This window comes from Acanthopagrus latus, chromosome 9 (assembly GCF_904848185.1).
Source record: "Acanthopagrus latus isolate v.2019 chromosome 9, fAcaLat1.1, whole genome shotgun sequence".
Lineage (NCBI taxonomy): Eukaryota > Metazoa > Chordata > Actinopteri > Spariformes > Sparidae > Acanthopagrus > Acanthopagrus latus.
Genome location: NC_051047.1, coordinates 19,779,674 through 19,798,480, shown reverse-complemented (window position 1 = coordinate 19,798,480; position 18,807 = coordinate 19,779,674). Strand labels below are relative to the sequence as shown.

Below are 18,807 nucleotides of genomic sequence, written 5' to 3'. Positions count from 1 at the left end.
TTTAAATGGCTATTAAGTTTGAGGTTATTAAGGAGAAGCCAAGCATTAAAATGAATTCAGAGGAAAAGCGACATTTGCTAGATGCTGCACAAAACACCTGAACCCTCCAGCACCCGTTTCATCGGTCACCATGATTTGATCCAGTCAAAACTATTTACACAAGTTTCTGGCCGCTTGATTAACTGCCATTTGTAATCAGCTGGGCATGGGAATAATGGCCGACATACGTGTTTCTACAATGTTGGCAATGGCGCTCTTTGCAACTAGACTTTTCACAAAAAATCAAGAGTAAATTATTTTTTTATGAACGGTTAACTAATATGAATCAGTTTGCATTTGTGTCTAATGAAATACAATATTTTTTATTACAAGTAATGAAATCAGCTTAGCAATTCAACCTCGAGTGACCTCAGTCCGAGTAAAGTTGGATCATTGAAACATGTCAGTGAGTTTCCCAATGTCTTCATGTCTGGTGTGTCCCCTTTTTGCTTTAATGACAGCACGAACTCGAGCTGGCATGGGTTTGCAATTGTTGGAAACTATAACGTCCCGTATTGCAATGAATTGTGGATGATTAAATCGGTAACGTCCGTTGAAGTCTGCATCCCAAGTACATTCTCTTGGAATTCTACAGAAGGTCTGCTGCTTCAGGCCCCTTGTGGACTGAATGATTTGTGGATTCGGACAGCCCACAAAGTCAGCGCGTCTGCAGGAAACGGTGAAGTGAAGACTTTTGGATGGGGCCATCCATCTAGACATAGAAAAGTTATAGGTTCTGGGTTATAGTTATACTTAAATCTCTGTGTCTCACAGACCCTTCTAGCCAAGTCTGGACTCCTTTTTTAGAGTTCCTGCTTCGTGTTATACTGATAATTAATTTCTTCCATCTCTGAGTGAGTGTTGGGGGTGGGGGGATTTGGTAATGTGCTGGAGGAACTTTTAAAAAAAAGGAGGTTTAAAAAACTATGTGTAAGGGTATGAAGACATAGAGCCAACAACAGATGGAGAGCGAATGGACAAAAAGGAGCAGGTGGTGAAGAAAAAGGAGACACACATAAGAGAGGGGATGAAAAGGACAGAGCTGTTCACTTTCAGCTCCTTCTGGCAGATAAGTAGAAGTAGGTCTCCGGCTAACAAGCTCAAACCCCCACAGCCCTCGTCTTATCTGGCCTCCAAACCCTGACCCCCAAGACTCTGCTCCACAACCCCCAAACCCTTACACCCCCATCCCCGATCCCCTCATGCTTCCCCTGAACCCAAAGCTTCTCCTAATACCCAGCCGCAGACAGAACAAGGACCATATACAGCTTCTCCAGACTTAATACGGTAGAATAATTGAAAAAAAAAAATAGTGTCAGTGTCATCATTTCACTTTGAATACACATGAGAGAAGCAAGCCTACATTTTTATACCCACATAATGAGTCAGCTCTGTAACATTAGATGGTATAATATATAATAATGACTCTCAGGGCACTCGCATTTGCTGACCTCTCTTGGGAGCTCAGCACAATTATTTACCCAGCAGAAATTCATAGAGCAAAGCTAATGTAATTCTGTCGAAGAGAAGAAGATGTAGCTTCCTCCACTTCTTTTCAATTAAAACAAGATGATCGCACGGGCGAAGGCAAAAGACGTGAATTCTTTTGTTTTTTTCAGTGTTACGTCACTGGAAAAAAAAAAAAAAAAAACAGCATTTCCCTTCACCTGTACGATCATCTTGTTTAGGCCATAGGCTATTTTGAACTATCTGCTATAGCGTGAGCATGGGTGTGTGATAATTATTGCTAACATCGTAGACCAATTTATTTTAAATACATTTTCTGTAAAGTTACAAATTTACACCCATCTGGGTGTGACTTATGTCTGATCATTTTCCCCTCAATACAATCAGAACCAAGCCTCTGGTATGGTAGTTTAACATTTCCCATCTGGCGACACTGCTGGTCTGAGGAGGTGGATGTGTGAATTAATTCAACACACATTCTTAAATATGAATCAAAAAAATAACCTTTTATGTTTTCTGAAGTTAGTTTAAAGGTTGATGATTGTTGCTGATGTGTAGAAACGTTAATGTTATTTAGCATAAAGGTACCAGCAGATTTTTAGTTGAGTTGTTGGTTGGGTTCAAATAAAATAATAATTTTGTGTAAATTTGGAATTTCTGCCATTGTTTATATCAGCTGTTTAACATAAATGACTGGTTCATAAAGAGCGTACTCCACTACTTTGAACAGCCAGGCTCTTATTTTAGTCTCTTAATCTGATGAAAATGGTCATTATCTAGCTTAGTGTATTAGTGTGCTAACAAACAGCTGGGGTTAAAAGGAAATCAGTTCTATGATGCTTGGATCCAAAGCATCCGTAGCATTTAAGTATTGAACAAAATGTGAACACGCTGCATTAACTCACATTAACTCACATTCAGGGTCTCTAAACTTGTAACTGTCTGTGATGTCCTTTTGTTTCTTCTTATGTATCTTTTTAGATAACAATTTTTCATGACATTGACAGATATTCTGTCTGCTTGTTTCACTGATCTTAAACAGTCTCGTGCACACGATGTTCACACCAACTTAAAAGAACTATCTTTCTTATTGTGTTTTGGCTATATAGATATATTCATGATATTCCTCTCATGATAAATATATATGACTGATTAAATTCAAGTAAATCTAAGAAAGCTTTTTGAGTGACCTTGGGATTCACAGAGCTCTAACAAGCACACAGTTTCTTCAGGTGAATGGATGTATAAAGTCTTCACCATGATATGTAGTTATTATTTCTCCCTTCAAGTGTCTTTTGAAAAGAAGTTAGAAGGGCAGAATGATGAGAAAGAAATCTTGTGTTGATGAATAGTGACTCTTCGGTTACCTTTTGAATTTAAAGTCTGTTCTGCAGCTCACTGCTGTTTATATCTGTAACACACTGACCTTATTGAGTTTATTCACTTTATACATTTGGATACTCACCAGGATGGCCGAACTCATTAAATTCGTGCGACTCCACGAATGGCGGTGAAACTGATGTCTGTTTGTTTTGCGTTCCAACCAGGTCCGTCTCTAATTGGCACTCTGAAGAAGGACTGGGCCTCCCCGAACAGCATCGCTCTCTCTTGGCAGCAACCAGAACAAACAACACTCCCCATCCTCGACTACGAGATCAAATATTATGAGAAGGTACATTTCTGTTGGCTTGTGTCCAGGTCGATTCTCAAATTGCAGGGCAGACCCACATTTTGGCTCAACAATCAACAGATTTTCCCAGGTTTTTATTTTTAAAAGAAAATCTTCATGGCCCTTAACGTCCTGGCACAGCAGTGCAGTCCGCTGATCAACCAGTCACATACAAAACTGATAACCTGGGATTAAATCCTGCTAAAGCGTCCACAATGTTGAAAGGAAGAGGTGCATAACAATTAAACTAATCTTCAGTAGAGATTGTAGTAATTACACGCATATTGTCAGTGTAAAGTGGGAGTAGATGCAGCACAAATTTCCATGGTCCAGTGCGTAAATCTAGCCGCCAGCGACTGGACACCTTTTGGAGTATGCCATTTCTGCATTGCTGAGATTGTTTTGATCATCTTCCACTCCCTCCCACAGGAACACGAGCAGCTGAGCTACTCGTCGACGCGCACCAAAGCTCCCAGTGTGATCATCTCAGGTCTGAAACCAGCGACCTGGTACGTCTTCAGCGTTCGCACCCGCTCGCCAGCTGGATACAGTTCCTACTCCCATAAATATGAATACGAAACCACAGGAGACTGTAAGTACCCCCGCACCATCTGCAGCACTTGTTCCTGTGGACGGATACATCTGTCTCTGTCTCAGACCTCATATTACCGTGCTGCCCATCAGTTTGCACCTGGCATTAACATGTTTTCGATATGCGGCGCGAGTGATCGCTTGTGATCGGCTCACAACCGCCTCCTCACTGCATTCACACCTGTACTTTGAGCTGTCTCCTTTGTGATGATTTCACTCAGGGCTGATGGTAAAAGCAGGTCTGAACAAAGATAAAGCTAAAGAAGATAATCGAAGGTCTGTTGCAACTGTACATCTAACCCCTGCAAACGACTGGGGTCAAGATCATGACTGGTGTTAGGTTTATACAAGACTAAAGGCTAAAAGTTTTTCAGAATATAAAGCATGTAAAGTAATGGCAGCAAACAAAACACATCTCCCTTTTGGCGTCTGTTTGTGACAAGACTGCTGAAAGGGGTCATAAATCCATTATGAGTCCACTTTACATGAAAAGACTCAGAAGCTATGTATTAGTTTATACACTGTATCAAGGCCAGTGAAGACGTTTCTTTCCTTTGCATAAAATAATTGATTTTGTCAATTAACCTGAGATCGTTGAAAAAGAAAATGTGAGTTAAAATCTTACCGACTTAATGTAGAAAATGTCCTAAACATCATCAAAATGCGTGTGTTTTAATGTCTGAGTGTTCTCATCTTCGTGACAGTAAAGTCACATGTAGAGGACGCTCGCTACATGCTGCAGTTCAGGGTCAGATGAAGTTCAAGTAGCCTGGAGCAGCACTCAGGGTTGACTGTGAGCCCACCAACAGGAAAATCCCAACTTTGAATTTTTGATACAATCCTGGATATTACACCAAGTCACAGAGTCTCAAACACAACAACATCACATTTACATATACAGAGCAACATTATGTAAACTGCAGCAGATCATCATCTAACCATCAACCATCCTTTACCCCCTTTTTGTTCATACCCTCTGGACTGTCTTTGTTTTCCATTACCATCATTTAAATCAACTCATGCTTACTGTGTACCCTGGCAAAGTTCATTTAGGACCAAGGAGAGTTTATACAATAAACTAGTCTGATAAAAGAGTTAAAATTTACACAACAATATTTGATATGTGACGGCTCAACAGCTGCTCCGCACAATAGTCTTTCCACAGTTCCCATGCTTGCTTGTACCATTCACTTCTGGGTTGGATTTTCTTGGAGTGTAGTTGAGAATTGCAGTGTTGAAGAAGATTGAAATATTTTTAGATTTCTAAAAGAAAATGTGGGAAAATAGCAGCATCCTCCATCTATGTTTTTGCACGTTACTCGTTTCATGTGACATAAACCATCATCTTGTCCCATTATTGTAATGTTGTATATGTTTTATCATTAACATTTTGGACACATTGAGTATGTATTTGTCTAAAATGTCCAAACCAAAGTTAGAAACTATACGACTCCATCCTTTCAAATCACAAACACTACGCGGTCCGATTTTTCTTGCAGGTGATCCGCCCGTCACTTGAACTGGTGATTGAAAAAACTGAATACGATCAACAAGGGAGCCTGATAATACCTCCTTGATGTTCGGTGTATTTTCAATGATTTTGTGTGTCTGAGCAGTAGCTTTATTGCAAGTCTACTCGTGGAATACAAAGGTCCAGCTGCCCTTTTATGTTGGGTCAGGTATTGTTGAGGGGTGATTTGGCTTCACAGTGGCCCTCTGCCTTCCAAAGCTGCAGAGCTTTGCTTTATCTGCGGATCAGACGGTGCTTGGCCGGGCCTTTGTACCGGCTGGCCTTTTATCTGAAAGAGAAAGCAGATTTGGACCCTGTCGCTCTCTCCCCTCCCTGTCAGTCTGTCTCTCCGCCTGTCAGTCACCGTCTCAAGCGCTCGTTTTCCCATCCCGTCTGCGTGTTTGTCTGTCACTTCCGCCTCTCTCCCTCCCTCTCTCTCTCTCTGTCTCTCTCTGTCTCTCTAGTTTGTTTTTATCTCTCGTCTGTCATCCCTCACCTCGCATCTTTCATCCTGTCCTCTCTTGCCCTTCTCTCTCTCTCTCTCTCTCTCTCTCTCTCTCTCTCTTTCTCTCTCTCTTTCTCTCTCTCTTTCTCTCTCTCCACACACACACACACACACCTCATTACAGCAGCATCAGTCCAACACATCTGCTTAGTTAGTGATGTGAAGAGTGTGTGAGGCCGACAGCCGAGGGAGAATTGTCTCGTGTGATCTGGCCACCGCCACTTTCGCTCTCCCTCCCTCTGAGTGGTCTGTAATTACTTTTATCCAGCACACGCATTCTTGACACCCGACGCCCACACACACACACACACACACACACACACACACACACACACACACACACACACACCCAAATACTGTATAAACCCCCTAAGAGCCTCCACTCGCTGGGCTGGCCAACCACGCACCCCGTTCTCCAATTCATATTCATTAAGCGTGAAATATTATAGAAATAAGTTTGGTAATAGCAATCATCTTTCAATTATCTTGGATTCGTTAGCCTTGTGACAAGACACAGAAAAGGGGAAAATCATGAATATCAAATGGGGCCAATTTAACCAAATGATCATAGACTAAATCACAATTTCATGAATGAATAATATTAATTAAACAGCAGCAGGCGTATGAATCATTCCAGTACGAAGGCTGACGGAGGGGTTTTTTGCATCACAAAGAGCCGATCAGACGTCCCTCCGTAATATCTGCCTGTCAAGACAGCGCGCATGGTGTACATATGTACGGTGCATTGATGGAGAGGAGAATTTAAGATAACGTGGGATGAAAATGTTGCTATTATTTCTCTATCTCTTTTAATCCTGACTCCCATCTATCCCATTCCCCGCTTTTAATATCCTCACCTGCTTATATTTGTCTGCTTCCCATTTTCCTGCAATCCTCTGAACCTTCTTTTCCCACTTCTCTCCTTCTTCTTCACCACCTTTAGCATCGGACATCGCTTCCGATCAAGGCCAGGTGTTGGTCATCGTCACAGCAGCAGTCGGTGGCTTCACCCTCCTCGTCATCCTCACCCTCTTCCTCCTGATCACTGGCAGGTAAGAGCACTTCCCGATCTTCACTAATTTGACTGATTGGATCTCCTCTCAGGACTGTGTGGGTGTACAGACCATTTCCTCATTGATTTTTTTCCTTTCAGTAGTTTTGTTGCACTTGTCAGTGTAAACAACTTTTACCTTTATTATAATTATAAGCAGGATTGCTAGCCTTTACAGCACTGGCAGCCCTTAAAGAAAAGGAAATTTAAAGACTAATCAACAAATCGCATACTGCTTATTACTGTATGGAGTTTTGCCGGCCTCAGGTAATTATCAGGGTAGCCTCGTTTATCTTTCGAGGTCCAATTAACCAACATAATTAGCACCTTTGTAATTGTATAGAGCCTTTCTCTGACCAAATTTCTTTAAGATCTCAATTCTCAGACCACATAATCTAGTTTCTGCTGAGGCACATTTGCAGAAAAAAAAAGTTTTTTTGTTTGTTTTTGCCTTTTGAAGGGTGCATCTGTGTATTGTGTTTTGTGTTTTGGAAGTTCAGGAGGCTTTAATGGGAGAAGACATTTAGAAAAGCAATTTCATGAGCGATGGCTGCGATCTGTTACTGTAAGCCTTGTACAGTATCTCTTATGAATTATAATGATAACACTTTGGTTTGCCTGCACAGTCATGTGAGGATTTCTGTTTTAAAGGATTGTTTGTTTGTGGTTGATGTTCCTTCGTGTACATACACAACTGTACAGGCTTCATATTTCTCAGCTTATAGCAGGTTTTCAGTATCCACTCCAGGGAAACTGCTTAACAAACTCTACAGAAGACTGCATTACATTCTGCTTTAACAACTGCCTTTGGACTTTGACAAAGCCATCTATCTATCAGATGTGTAGGCTGGTATAGCGTCTGCACAGGTCTCTCGTGGTGGGCTCAGATTACCGATCACAAATCAACAGGATGTGAAAATCTGTGAAATCTCAGTGGGGACTGACAATGTGGAACTCTGACACCCGACACTTGTAGCTGCATGACAGGCGTGACGCGCCGCAGATCAACTTTGATTTGTAGCGCATCAACTTCCAACAGTCACTCAGCGACAATGTACTGTAGCCACGCTTGGCTGTTTTGTGCGTTTGTCTTTCATAGCGTTGACAAAACATTAGTCCGATCTGTGTGTGAGCTTACTTCCTCAGATGTTGAGTGCATAAGTGTGTGTGAAGGTGTTTGTGTACATGGTTTCATTCTTTGTGTGTAGCTGTCAACCCTACTGCCAGACCAGAGTCACCTTTGGAGAAGACTTGAATATTAGATCTGATAATAAAATACCATTGTACACGATTGATTGCTTTTGGCCTATCCAGCCCCAGCAAGATGATTATTCACAAACATACCCACTATGTATGATGTGTTTTACAGCAACCATCTTTAAATGAGAGACAAAGATATGCCCTTTCCAGTGGAGGTCAGGGGCCTTATTACAGAAAAAATAAGGTAGTGAAAGGAGAAAGACAAACTACTTTTTGATCCTGTTGGAGTTGTGCCATGAACTACACATTTGTCGTTTGTTCATTTAACAAACCATTTTCCAAGTCAAGAAAGTGACAGGTTGTCTCAAGTAAAGTAAAATACCATCTAGTTTGGTGTGAAACCGCTCAGTGAACTGCATCGTATCTCTCAACACATGTCACCAGTACAAACATGGCCGCCAACTCAGCACAGAAAACACTTTTACATCGACTAACATGTGTATACTCATGGCACAGTATTAGATAGTCATTGATTACTGTACACATTTCCCAACAATAAAGTCCCATGAGGTCCACTGGAAGAGTTGACCCCTGCACTCCAAAATGCCCCTGTTGATAATACTCCTGATAACACATTGAAACATATACTCATCAAATTCAAAAGCATATGTTGACAATCGAGTTCATATTTAGTTTTTGAATATGGTAAAGTTAACTACTGTAAATCACCAACTACACTAGATGAAAATGGATCCATATAAACTGCAATAACTCATCGCTGAACATTCAGGTGATAATCAGGTTTTATCCCTACAAGTAGCTCCTTTCACATCGTCACATTGTTTTCACATTGTCATTCAAAGACTTATGCTGCGAAGATAGCTGCGATAAGCGCTTTAAAGATATACGGTGATGTTGTGTCTGGTCCCCATTAAGTGCACATAAATGCAATCAACAATAGATCAGCCTCTCTGTCAGCGCTTCTTTTTGGTGAAACAAGATTGAGAAGAATATGGTCGTAGTGTGTTTCTCGTGATTGATCTGACATGTTTGATAGCTTAGAGGTGTAGCTCTGGGAGAGAAGAGCCGGGATGAACGAGTGGTAAACAGCAGCGTGTGATAGTGCTTCAAGTCCTTTCAAAGCTATTCCTGTCAGTAACACACACACTATCACACACTTTGATTAACTGTGTGATATTTATCGAGCATGCGCTGTGACATACATCGGCAGTGAACTCATTATGCATTTGAAGGAGCACTGCACAAAAAGAAGGGGCAGATATGATAATTGCAGCTGATTGCACATTCTGCTGAAATTACCAGGGTTCAAATGTTTGCGAGGGTCAGATTTGCATAATAGTCTCAGCCTCTGAGGACATGTGAAAATAATGTGATTGTGTTTCAAAGGACAGTTGTGGTGAGAGAGAGCACCTCAAATTAACCTTTATTCTACAGAAACAGAGTTGTCTGCAAACTATTATGTTAACCAAGGGGGCCAGACCTTTTTTCCCACGGAGAGCACAGACTAAAGGAGCAATTGGGAAGTCATAACTATAATTTTATGTGTAGTGTGAACAACAGTGTTGATGCAATGTCAAAGATGTCTATTTGCCGTGAAGCAGAGATTACTACTGAAGTTAGCATGCTAACGTGCTAGCCTTGACTCCTCCAGTACCACTTTGAATCCCAAGACGTAAACAAAATAAACTCATAAAATGTCAACATTATTTAACAAAACAGAAATTAGACAATCTTAACTGCCTCGTCAACTCATGTTAAACACACACTGACATAGGATTAAACATAAAAACCAGAGCAGTTTTGGCTTGTCTCTCCAAAATCCCAAAATAAATCCTCAAGTTACCATGAAAGATGTAAAAAATATTCCAGCTCTACGCGTTCCAAGGCTCCAAGGCTACCTGAGCTACCAGCTAATAGTGGCTATTCACTACAGCAAAGAGAATAATGAGCAGCAGTAAGTGGTTATGCTGCCCCTTGTAGTTTTGTAATATTTTTTTTAATTTTGGCTATTTTTCAGAAGTTATACCTTTAATCTTGGGCCAAAAGTTCCCTCAACTGCATGACTTCCAGCTCCTGCACTCAGAGAAGCTAGCCTTGTACTTGCTGATCTCCTGGTTCTTACGAGAGTGAAAACGTGTGTTGTACATGAACTTTTAACTGCAGCCTTCACATCACCATATAAATTAAGTTTTTGATGAACCCGGTGATCACGGACAAATGCCTTATTGCGATCACCAGAATGATAATAATACATACTGCGCAACTCAGCCATAAAGTCGACCCTCAGTCTGTCTGATCGGAGCCAACGTTACGGGGAAGTCCATCTCCTTTTAATCAATAAATACATTTTCAGCATTTTTTATTGTACCCATGATGTGATGAGTGTGTGTAGGACGGTCGGTGCGCCAAGATTTTCATTTGAAAATCTCACACGCACTCACTCGTTGTGAGTGCTAAGGCAAGAGCCCTTTTAGACATTTTGCTTTTTTTTTTTTTTTTTTTTTTTACAGCTGTAGTTGGAGTGAATATCTGCGATCCTTTTGCCCCGTGTAGGAGGGAATTTCACTCTCTTTCAGTTTCGAAAAAAGGTCCGAATGTACTCGAGCTGCTTGAGAAAGATGAGAGCTTTCAGTCACACTCACTGATGTAAGGCTTTATAAGTAAAGGACCTGCCCTGCGAGGAGTTTGAACACCCGGCTGCCCTGAGAGTTTACGTGTGTGTTTGTGTGTCCTCGTCCAAAGCTGTCATGTTTGCACAGATGTAGCCTCGCTGAGGAGTTTACATGTTGCTCTGTATCCTTGGATTCTCCGTCAGTTTCTGCAATTCCTTTATAATTTTCTTCAAAAAGACTTGAATCATTTTCTTTCTTCTGTGTCCTCTGTCGCCAGAGACGAGGTGACTGTGAGGGGTGTTAGGGCAACAGAGGGGCAGTTTGAATAACACCGATGCTTTGATTAAGGCTCTCTGCAAGGTTGTTTTGTGTTTCGTGTGGGCGTGTAAAGCGGCTCGTGAATATGTACTGTAACAATGACCCGAGAGCGGCAGAAAGAAGCCGAAACGTCTTTGTGTGTGTCGGTGTCAGTGTGTGTGGCCTCTTTTCAACATGAAAGCCGGCGAGACAGAGGGATAGGCGGATAAAGGGGATCAGAGGATAGGACTGGAAAAGGCTGATAAAGGCACATGCCACCATTTCTTTAATGAACAGCTTGACCCCATCAGCAGAGGTCAACAGTAGCTTTCTAAATCCCCCTTCTTGTCCTCTCTGCCAGTGTCACCCGCCATGTTATCTGCTCTGTCTATCAGTGTCCGTGATCCCACAGACTTCACTTAGCTGCGGCCCAATCTGGCAACCTGCGGCTCATGGCCCTCTGACACCAGCTCTAATCTGGCATCCCGGATTATGTTAAGTCTTCAAAGAGGAGGCAGCTCACATGTGATCACATGAACCCACACACACACACACACACACACACACACACACACACACACGCTCAAACAAGGGGGCGCTCACACACGCGAGTATGGTGTGGGCATTTTCTCACCTAACTTGGCCAGATGTGGCCCGCGTTATCTCATAGTGTAGCCACTTTGTTTTGCCAGAAGTATTGTCCACTAGTCCAGTTCTGAGACAGAAGAAATTAATTGATGAAGAAAATCTCCTGCAAACTTACGATGTGCAAAGGAATCAAACATGGAGAGAAGGCAGCTAGCTCAAAGGAGACCGATTACGCTTTTTTAGTTTTGTCCTTTTGGTCAATATTTTATATGTTCTTGTGCATTTCAAAAGACTTGAAATTTAGAAAGGTCAAAGTCAGCACCAACAGAAGCTCCTCTCCCCCACAGAAAGCACTGCTCCTGAAACGCCTCGTCAGAAGTCCCGCCTTTAATTATGTGACTTTGTGACGTCACACTACATCACAGAGTTATTATTTGCATAATTTATGCCTAGAAGAAAGTCTGACATGGAGGAATTGATTTAGCAGAGCTGCTCTGTTGTTGCTAATGGTGCTGTGTCAGGCGTGTGTTAGCTGACCAACCAGAGCAGACTGAGTATTCGGGGGGGGGGCTTAAAGAAACAGGAGCTATATAAGGGTGTTTCAGATGAAGGGAAAAAACTGATTAGATTTTGTGACCAGTAAAGCATGTACACATATTCTAGTTGTAATAAAACACAGAATTATAAATCTGAAAATGAGCGTTATCAGCATCTCCCTTAAAACATAATGGTATTATTCAAAGATCCAGGGTGAAGGATTTGGGGAATCTAAATTACATTATTATGTTTTCATGAGTGTACAATCACCTTTATATAAGAATTGAGTTTATTGTTACCTTAGAGTGAGCCCTTTTCTTACAGAGAGAACCAACAGACTAAACAGTGTCTCTACAAATCTTTTTTATTGCAGTATATACTTTATTTAGTCACTGTATCCGAAGTTAGAGAAAACGCATCCATCCAAAACAGATCATTAACATCAGCGCATTAGCTTAAATGAGGTCTCTCTACACTCAGGCTATCCTACACAGACACAATGGTTCCCCCAAACCCCACAAATACAAGTAAGCATACAGCCACTTGACATTAACACATATGTGTGTACCCAAATTGGAAACAACTGAAATGCAAAGAAAATGCAAACACTGTACGGTGTCGGCCGTCAAACAGACCCACACCAGCAGTGAAATATGCCGGCACCATCACATCCGGTGGGACTCGGGGCCAAGATGCAGACCTCTTGTCCCTCAGCTCCACCAGCGTCATCTCCAGGAGGGAGATAGCATCTCTCCAGTGGACCACAGTGGTGTGGAGGCGCAGGGCTGGGGGAGAGATGGGACTGTCTGCAGCAGTGACAATGAAGAGAAGACTCTGCTCCGAAGTGACAGTGTGGCCGTGAGAGATCTCTGTCTCCGGCTCTGTGGGGGGTTTGGGTCAGGTCTCCGGACTCTGCTCTGCTTCCTCCTCCTGCAACTCCTCTAAAGTTTCTATCAGACATGCTATATGGGACTTTACACGTCTGCCTCTTATTGAATAAACACTCTCAAATGAGGCACGTTTCAGCAAAAGACAATCTCAGATACCATTAAATTCTGGATTAAATGTTGCCACAGAAGCGTGAGTGTAAACAAATAATCATATTAAAAGTTCTGTTTCACCTTCCTAAGCGCATAACAGTAAATTGATCACTAAATTATCAGATTTCTCGCACAGAAAATCTTTTAAATGTGTGACAAAATAATGTGGATGATGGGTGAATTTTTTAGGGCACATTTATGACTTTATAATCTTGGAGGGTGTTTGAAGTTTTCTCTCGTAAATCTGTAAAATTTACTACTTTAATCTCAGAAAATATCTAAGTTATTTATCATAAATTTACAACTTTAATCTTCTCTGAGGTTTCTCTCTGAATATGAGCCCCTTACCACGGCTGTGAAAGATGTATTTTCATAGATTGAGCCTCTTCCTGAGGTCGAGGAAGTTCAATCAGTCTAAACTAATGTGTTTTAAAATGTTTTTTTCTTTGTTTGTTTCCCAGTAGAGGGGAAAAGCCTGTCAGCCGTCCAAAATCATCAGCTTTCATGCATGCCAGCGCCGCCGACAGCATTATTATCCACAACAAAATTTACAGCTGCGGCAGCGTGTGAGCAAACGGGTCACAACCTCCAGTTTTATCATTTTTAAGCATCTTCGCGCCCGCAGTGGGACTGATTAGGAGACAAGCAGCGGCGTTCTAGATTCTATCTGATAAATGATGAAATCTGAGTAAATCTACGAGGGGATCCACTCGTGAGAAGTGAGAGCGAGCGCCCCTCGTGCTCACAGTGATTAATATACCTCCTCTGCAAAATCATCTTTAAAAGTAATCAGCGAAGCAGCCTGTGAGGGAACCCAGAGCGCCTCGCCCCCCCTTCGTATTTTTATTTTCCGTCTCGCCGCTCTTCTCCAGCCGTCTCACCTCGTGAGCGTTACAGGTCCATTTCGTAACAGTCATGTTTGAGTGAAGCCACTACCGAGCGTTTCGGTGTCAGCACGACAGAAAAAAAAAATAAACAATTACTTGCACTCCAGGCTGGATGTTTGTCTTAAAGGGTCAGATCACCAAAATTATGGTATAGATTTATGTCTGCATTTAATCATGAATGTATTGTAGAATTAAAAACTTTGATTAAGCCGCGCCTCAGTGTTCGTCCTGTGTGGAACCCTGACGACGTCAATTTGAAATCATTAGAAGGTTTCTGTCTTGTTTTGTGTTTCTTGACGCTTTTTCAAAATGTGCATCAGTATTAACAACAATATTCTGATGTCACAGAGCAATTAGAGCTGTGAAAATAACAGAGCACAGGTCTACTTTATTATTTAGCTGATGCTTTAATTACTGTCCTGTTGTGGTTGTTGTTGTCTTTAAAGCTTTATGCTTCTGAAATGATTTGAATAAGCAATGTCTGCTAATGGAAAACAGCTAAAACAAAGAGATGTAAATTTAGAGAAGCAAATATTCAGTCAGTAGAAACTTCATGCAAGTAGTTCAGACGGTCCTGACACGGGATTTAATCTGAGAGTTTCGTGTCACTTTTATAATAAAACAACAATAAAGTTGAATCAACTGATCGGATAAATTTACTTCAATTACAACTAAACTTATAAATATATTTTCCGTTTCTGGTGAAGATATGCAGTTTATAGTCTCTTTACATTGTATCTGAGAGCATGACAACATTGGTTCACTCACTCACAGTGACACATGTCTATCACTACTCTGAGCTTTCTAAGTAATAGCACGAGGCTCAGTTAATTTGCCGTTATTGATGTATCAGTTACTTTGACAACAGGACAACACGTGTGGGCGTTGTTACATCTAATTAGAATACATCTTATGCAGTGTATATTTGCAGTCCTTGTCCCTGGTTAGGCTACTGAGGAAAGAAACCCACGATGCAACACTGATGAGAAAGACATAAACTAACAATCACACAGACATCGATACTGGCAGTGATTATAACACTGACAGGGAACAACAATAAAGAACTGAAACTAATGACTAAGAGCAGACAAAAAGAAAACAAAAAGGTATGTAAGAAAACAAAGATCACAGTGACAGCGTGAGCGCTTACACCTGGAGTTTCTTTTTGAATCATTGTGTGGAGGAGTAAAACCAAGTTTGAAGAAAATTGGCTCAATATTGGAAGCGGAGTAGGACACGCATGAAATATTAATTACTATTAAATAGTAATGAATGAAAAACGACAGGACTCGACATGATGAGTGTCTCTGTAGTAAAGGGGTTATTAATACAGGGAGGTTCTCTACGATGTGGTTCCAGGATTTCCAGAAATAAACTGAGATACTTAAACTATATATTGTGTATCACATGCACTGTTTATTGTATGTGCTTTGGCTGATGTGTGACTCTGACAGGGTGCTGTGTGTGTGTGTGTGTGTGTGTGTGTGTGTGTGTGTGTGTGTGTGTGTGTGTGTGTGTGTGTGTGTGTGTGTCCTCTCCACTCTTTTATTCTGCAGTAACATCCTGGCATCTATTTGGATAAAATTCTTCTGTGGTCTTTTTGCAGATGCTGTCATCTAATCTCTCCGCTTTTCAGACTTTCTTGGCAGCGGCTTTTTTTTTTTATCAGTCGTCGGCTGTCTCTCGGTTTCTCAGTGCCCAGATAAACTCTCTCGTGAACACACACACACACACACACACACATATGGGAGGACGAGGGAGATGTATGCATTAGTTGATGCGAGTTTACATCTCTCTCTCTCTCTTCAGAAGTGTGTTTTTCGTCTCAGTGGAAGTGCGTCTGAGCTGACTTGAGCCAATCACGTCACCTCCGTCTTCATTGCTTTATCTCTTCCGAGGCTTCCTTCCGATCAACATTGCAGTATTGTTTTGTTCTATCCTGTATCGTGGTTTGGGATTCATGTATCTTTCCACACCCATCACCGACCTCTCATACTAAACCGCTGAGGCGGACTTTTTAATTGCTGTCACATTGAGGTGTGAACGCTAGTTGCCTTCATTTCTTCAATTTCGGGTGATTTCAGTGTGAGGTTGCCAAAGTACCACGTTTCATCAGCAGGGGTGTTTGTGAGAGTGTGTCTGCGCGGCACAATAGTGTGAAAAACATGTTTTTTTGGAACACATTTACATCTTCACTGCAAACAAATGTACAAATCAGGGTCTTTATTTAACCTATAGGCGCTTCACATTCAACAGAACTTCATGACCTGTGTTACTGCCACGTCAAGCTGTATGTTCAAGATGCTAGAATTTAGGCTACTGGGTGTTAAGTAACTCGATGGAGGTCGTATCAATTGGACGAGGATTTGCCATTTTATGAATATTCTTTAATTATAAATGAGTTAATTGGAAGATGTTTAAAACAAGGAACAAATATCACAGCCTGTTCCCAACGTAAAGATAACAGTTGAACACATGGATCAGTAGTGATTATTGGGATAATTAACTGGTTGCTGTTTATAGCACGCTGAAGCAAAGAATAGTCCGCCGTAGGCACTGTGGGAACAAACTAAACCTAAACTTTCTATCTCCAACAAATAAAAAAAAGCTTAATTCAATACACTCAGGAGTTTACACTGAAAATTGTTTTGTTTTTTTACCAGCGAGAGCTTGATATACTTTATGAGATATAAGACACTTTATTTTTCATTGCACTGCAAAATTATGTTAAGGTAAATTTAACAAGATACAAAGACACTGTACATACTCCCCACAGTACACCTGTGGCAGGTGGCGGCGGTATTTGACGACCTGAGAACAAGCCTCGGAAATCAAGTGTGTCTTTCAGAATCGCTGTAAAAGTTTGCCGACACAGTATTACTTTAATTGCCCACCTTAAAACGCACACACCTGCCTGCCACACCATTTGTTTCTCTCTCTCAGTGTGTGTCTGCTCTGTTGACTTCCTTTAAGCGGTATTTTTTTTGTAGTGTACATTTAAACGCACGTTCCATTTTGGCACGCACGCACGTTTCCGTTTTCACGACAGCAAGTCAGCTGCGTGTGGAGGAAGCTTGTCATTAAGTATACAACCGATGGAGACAGTTGAATCCAGCGTGTTACTGAATGACGTCGCAGTGGCCAGGTACATCAAACATCACAGTCAGAAGCGACATAGTGGGGATTGCACAATGAATAGACGCTGTTTCAACATTTACCAATCTAGGAGAGGTAACTGTGCAGAAAGAGAGATGTGCTGAATGTTTATAAATTATGAAAATGTATGTATTGTGTTTAATACGAGTCATTAAGTCAAGTTATTTACAGTATATAACATTTTTGTTGAGGGTTTTTCTTTCTGTTCACCTCAACACACAAAAATACCAAATACCAACCCACCCGAGGCTCCTCGAGGGCCCCCTCAGTCTGCAGGTCCAGGGTGATGTCACCATGACATCACGTGCAAAAAAGTAATATTATTACACATTTGAGGAAAATCTCTGTAACCCATTCTGGCAATTTGTGTTTCCAGGTGTCAGTGGTACTTCAAGGCCAAGATGACCTCAGAGGAGAAAAGGAGGACCAATTACCAGAACGGACACGGTAAATCAATCCTCTTATTTGTTGTTGCTTTTTTATTATTTTTCTCTCACTCTGACCCTAATTTCTTGGTATTTTTCAGTCTAGAATAATTAAATCCCTAATTTATGGTAATGACGGCAGAGGGGGGAGTCTGCGCAAGACAAAATCGGATATTTTGATAAACATGTGAAATCTGTTTGGCACGATGCACAGTGTTAATGTTGGAAGATTTACTTTTTTTGCCAGAACGCCCAACCATTTGATGAGAAAGTGCCAGGTTTTTTATTTTGTGACGCTTCTTTTGCCAACAAAGCAGGGAGGGAAACGAGGAGGGAGGGACTGTACGAGCCACCGTTAGCAGCTAGCAGGCTTTTCACTCAGCATGCACAGTGCACTGCTGTACGGGTCATTTCCTGTGTGTTTATGTGCTTATGTATATTTGAATTTTGCACAGGACAGACGCTCCTCACTACAGGCTTCTGCTGAATGCAAAAAAACGTTGATTTGTTGGTGTGCTTGCAAGAAAAGAAAAAGCCAATGTGGTATTTTTAGATTCAGGAATTAAGATGTCAAACAAGTCAACAGTTTAGAATTCTTTCATCCAACATCCTCCTTCATCTCTCCGTCTCTCCCTCCTCGTTTCAAGAACTCCTCCTCACCTCCTCTCAGGTTTCATTTCATGTTCTCCATGTGATTTTTTTAAATTTATTTATTTTTGTTTCTATTAATCTGGTTGTTGCGTCCCTGAACTGTCTGCTTCTGCACTTCTGTACCTTCCGTCTCGTTTGTACACCTTTTGTCTTTTAATTCCCAATTTTTCATTCCTGACACCAAAAAAAAAAAAAACTCAAATTGAAACGAGAGCTGGAAAGCGCACAAAAAAAAAAAGAGAGAGAAGACGTTTAAAAGCGAGCATAAAGAAGAAGATTGGGACAAGACAAGGGGAAACCACAGAGAGGAAGGAGAGAAACGAGGATGAGGGCAACGAGGTTTAGAGGCGAGGAAGGGAGGAGAGGACAAAGAGAAATTAGACGGCTTTGAGAGAAAAGTTGCTGGATTAGAGCTCAGAAGCCAGAAACAGATGAAATAGTGAAGTGAAGAAATAGACATCAAATTAGTGTTTGAAGGTTTGCTAACAAGCTGTCACAAAGTTCTGAATTTCAATGTTAAACACACACTTCATGGGAAAGTGTGTGTGTGTGTGTGTATGT

The 18,807-nt window shown here is 41.3% G+C and overlaps 1 protein-coding gene across 1 annotated transcript in view; it reads left to right on the top strand.

The window, feature by feature from the left end:
* Positions 1 to 18,807, top strand: part of epha6 (eph receptor A6) — a 176,402-nt gene that overhangs the window by 136,770 nt on the left and 20,825 nt on the right. The window contains exons 6-9 of the mRNA XM_037109449.1: positions 3,054 to 3,178; positions 3,605 to 3,767; positions 6,725 to 6,833; positions 17,547 to 17,617. Of these exons, the coding sequence (XP_036965344.1) occupies positions 3,054 to 3,178; positions 3,605 to 3,767; positions 6,725 to 6,833; positions 17,547 to 17,617 (468 nt within the window). The remainder of the gene's footprint in view (positions 1 to 3,053; positions 3,179 to 3,604; positions 3,768 to 6,724; positions 6,834 to 17,546; positions 17,618 to 18,807) is intronic.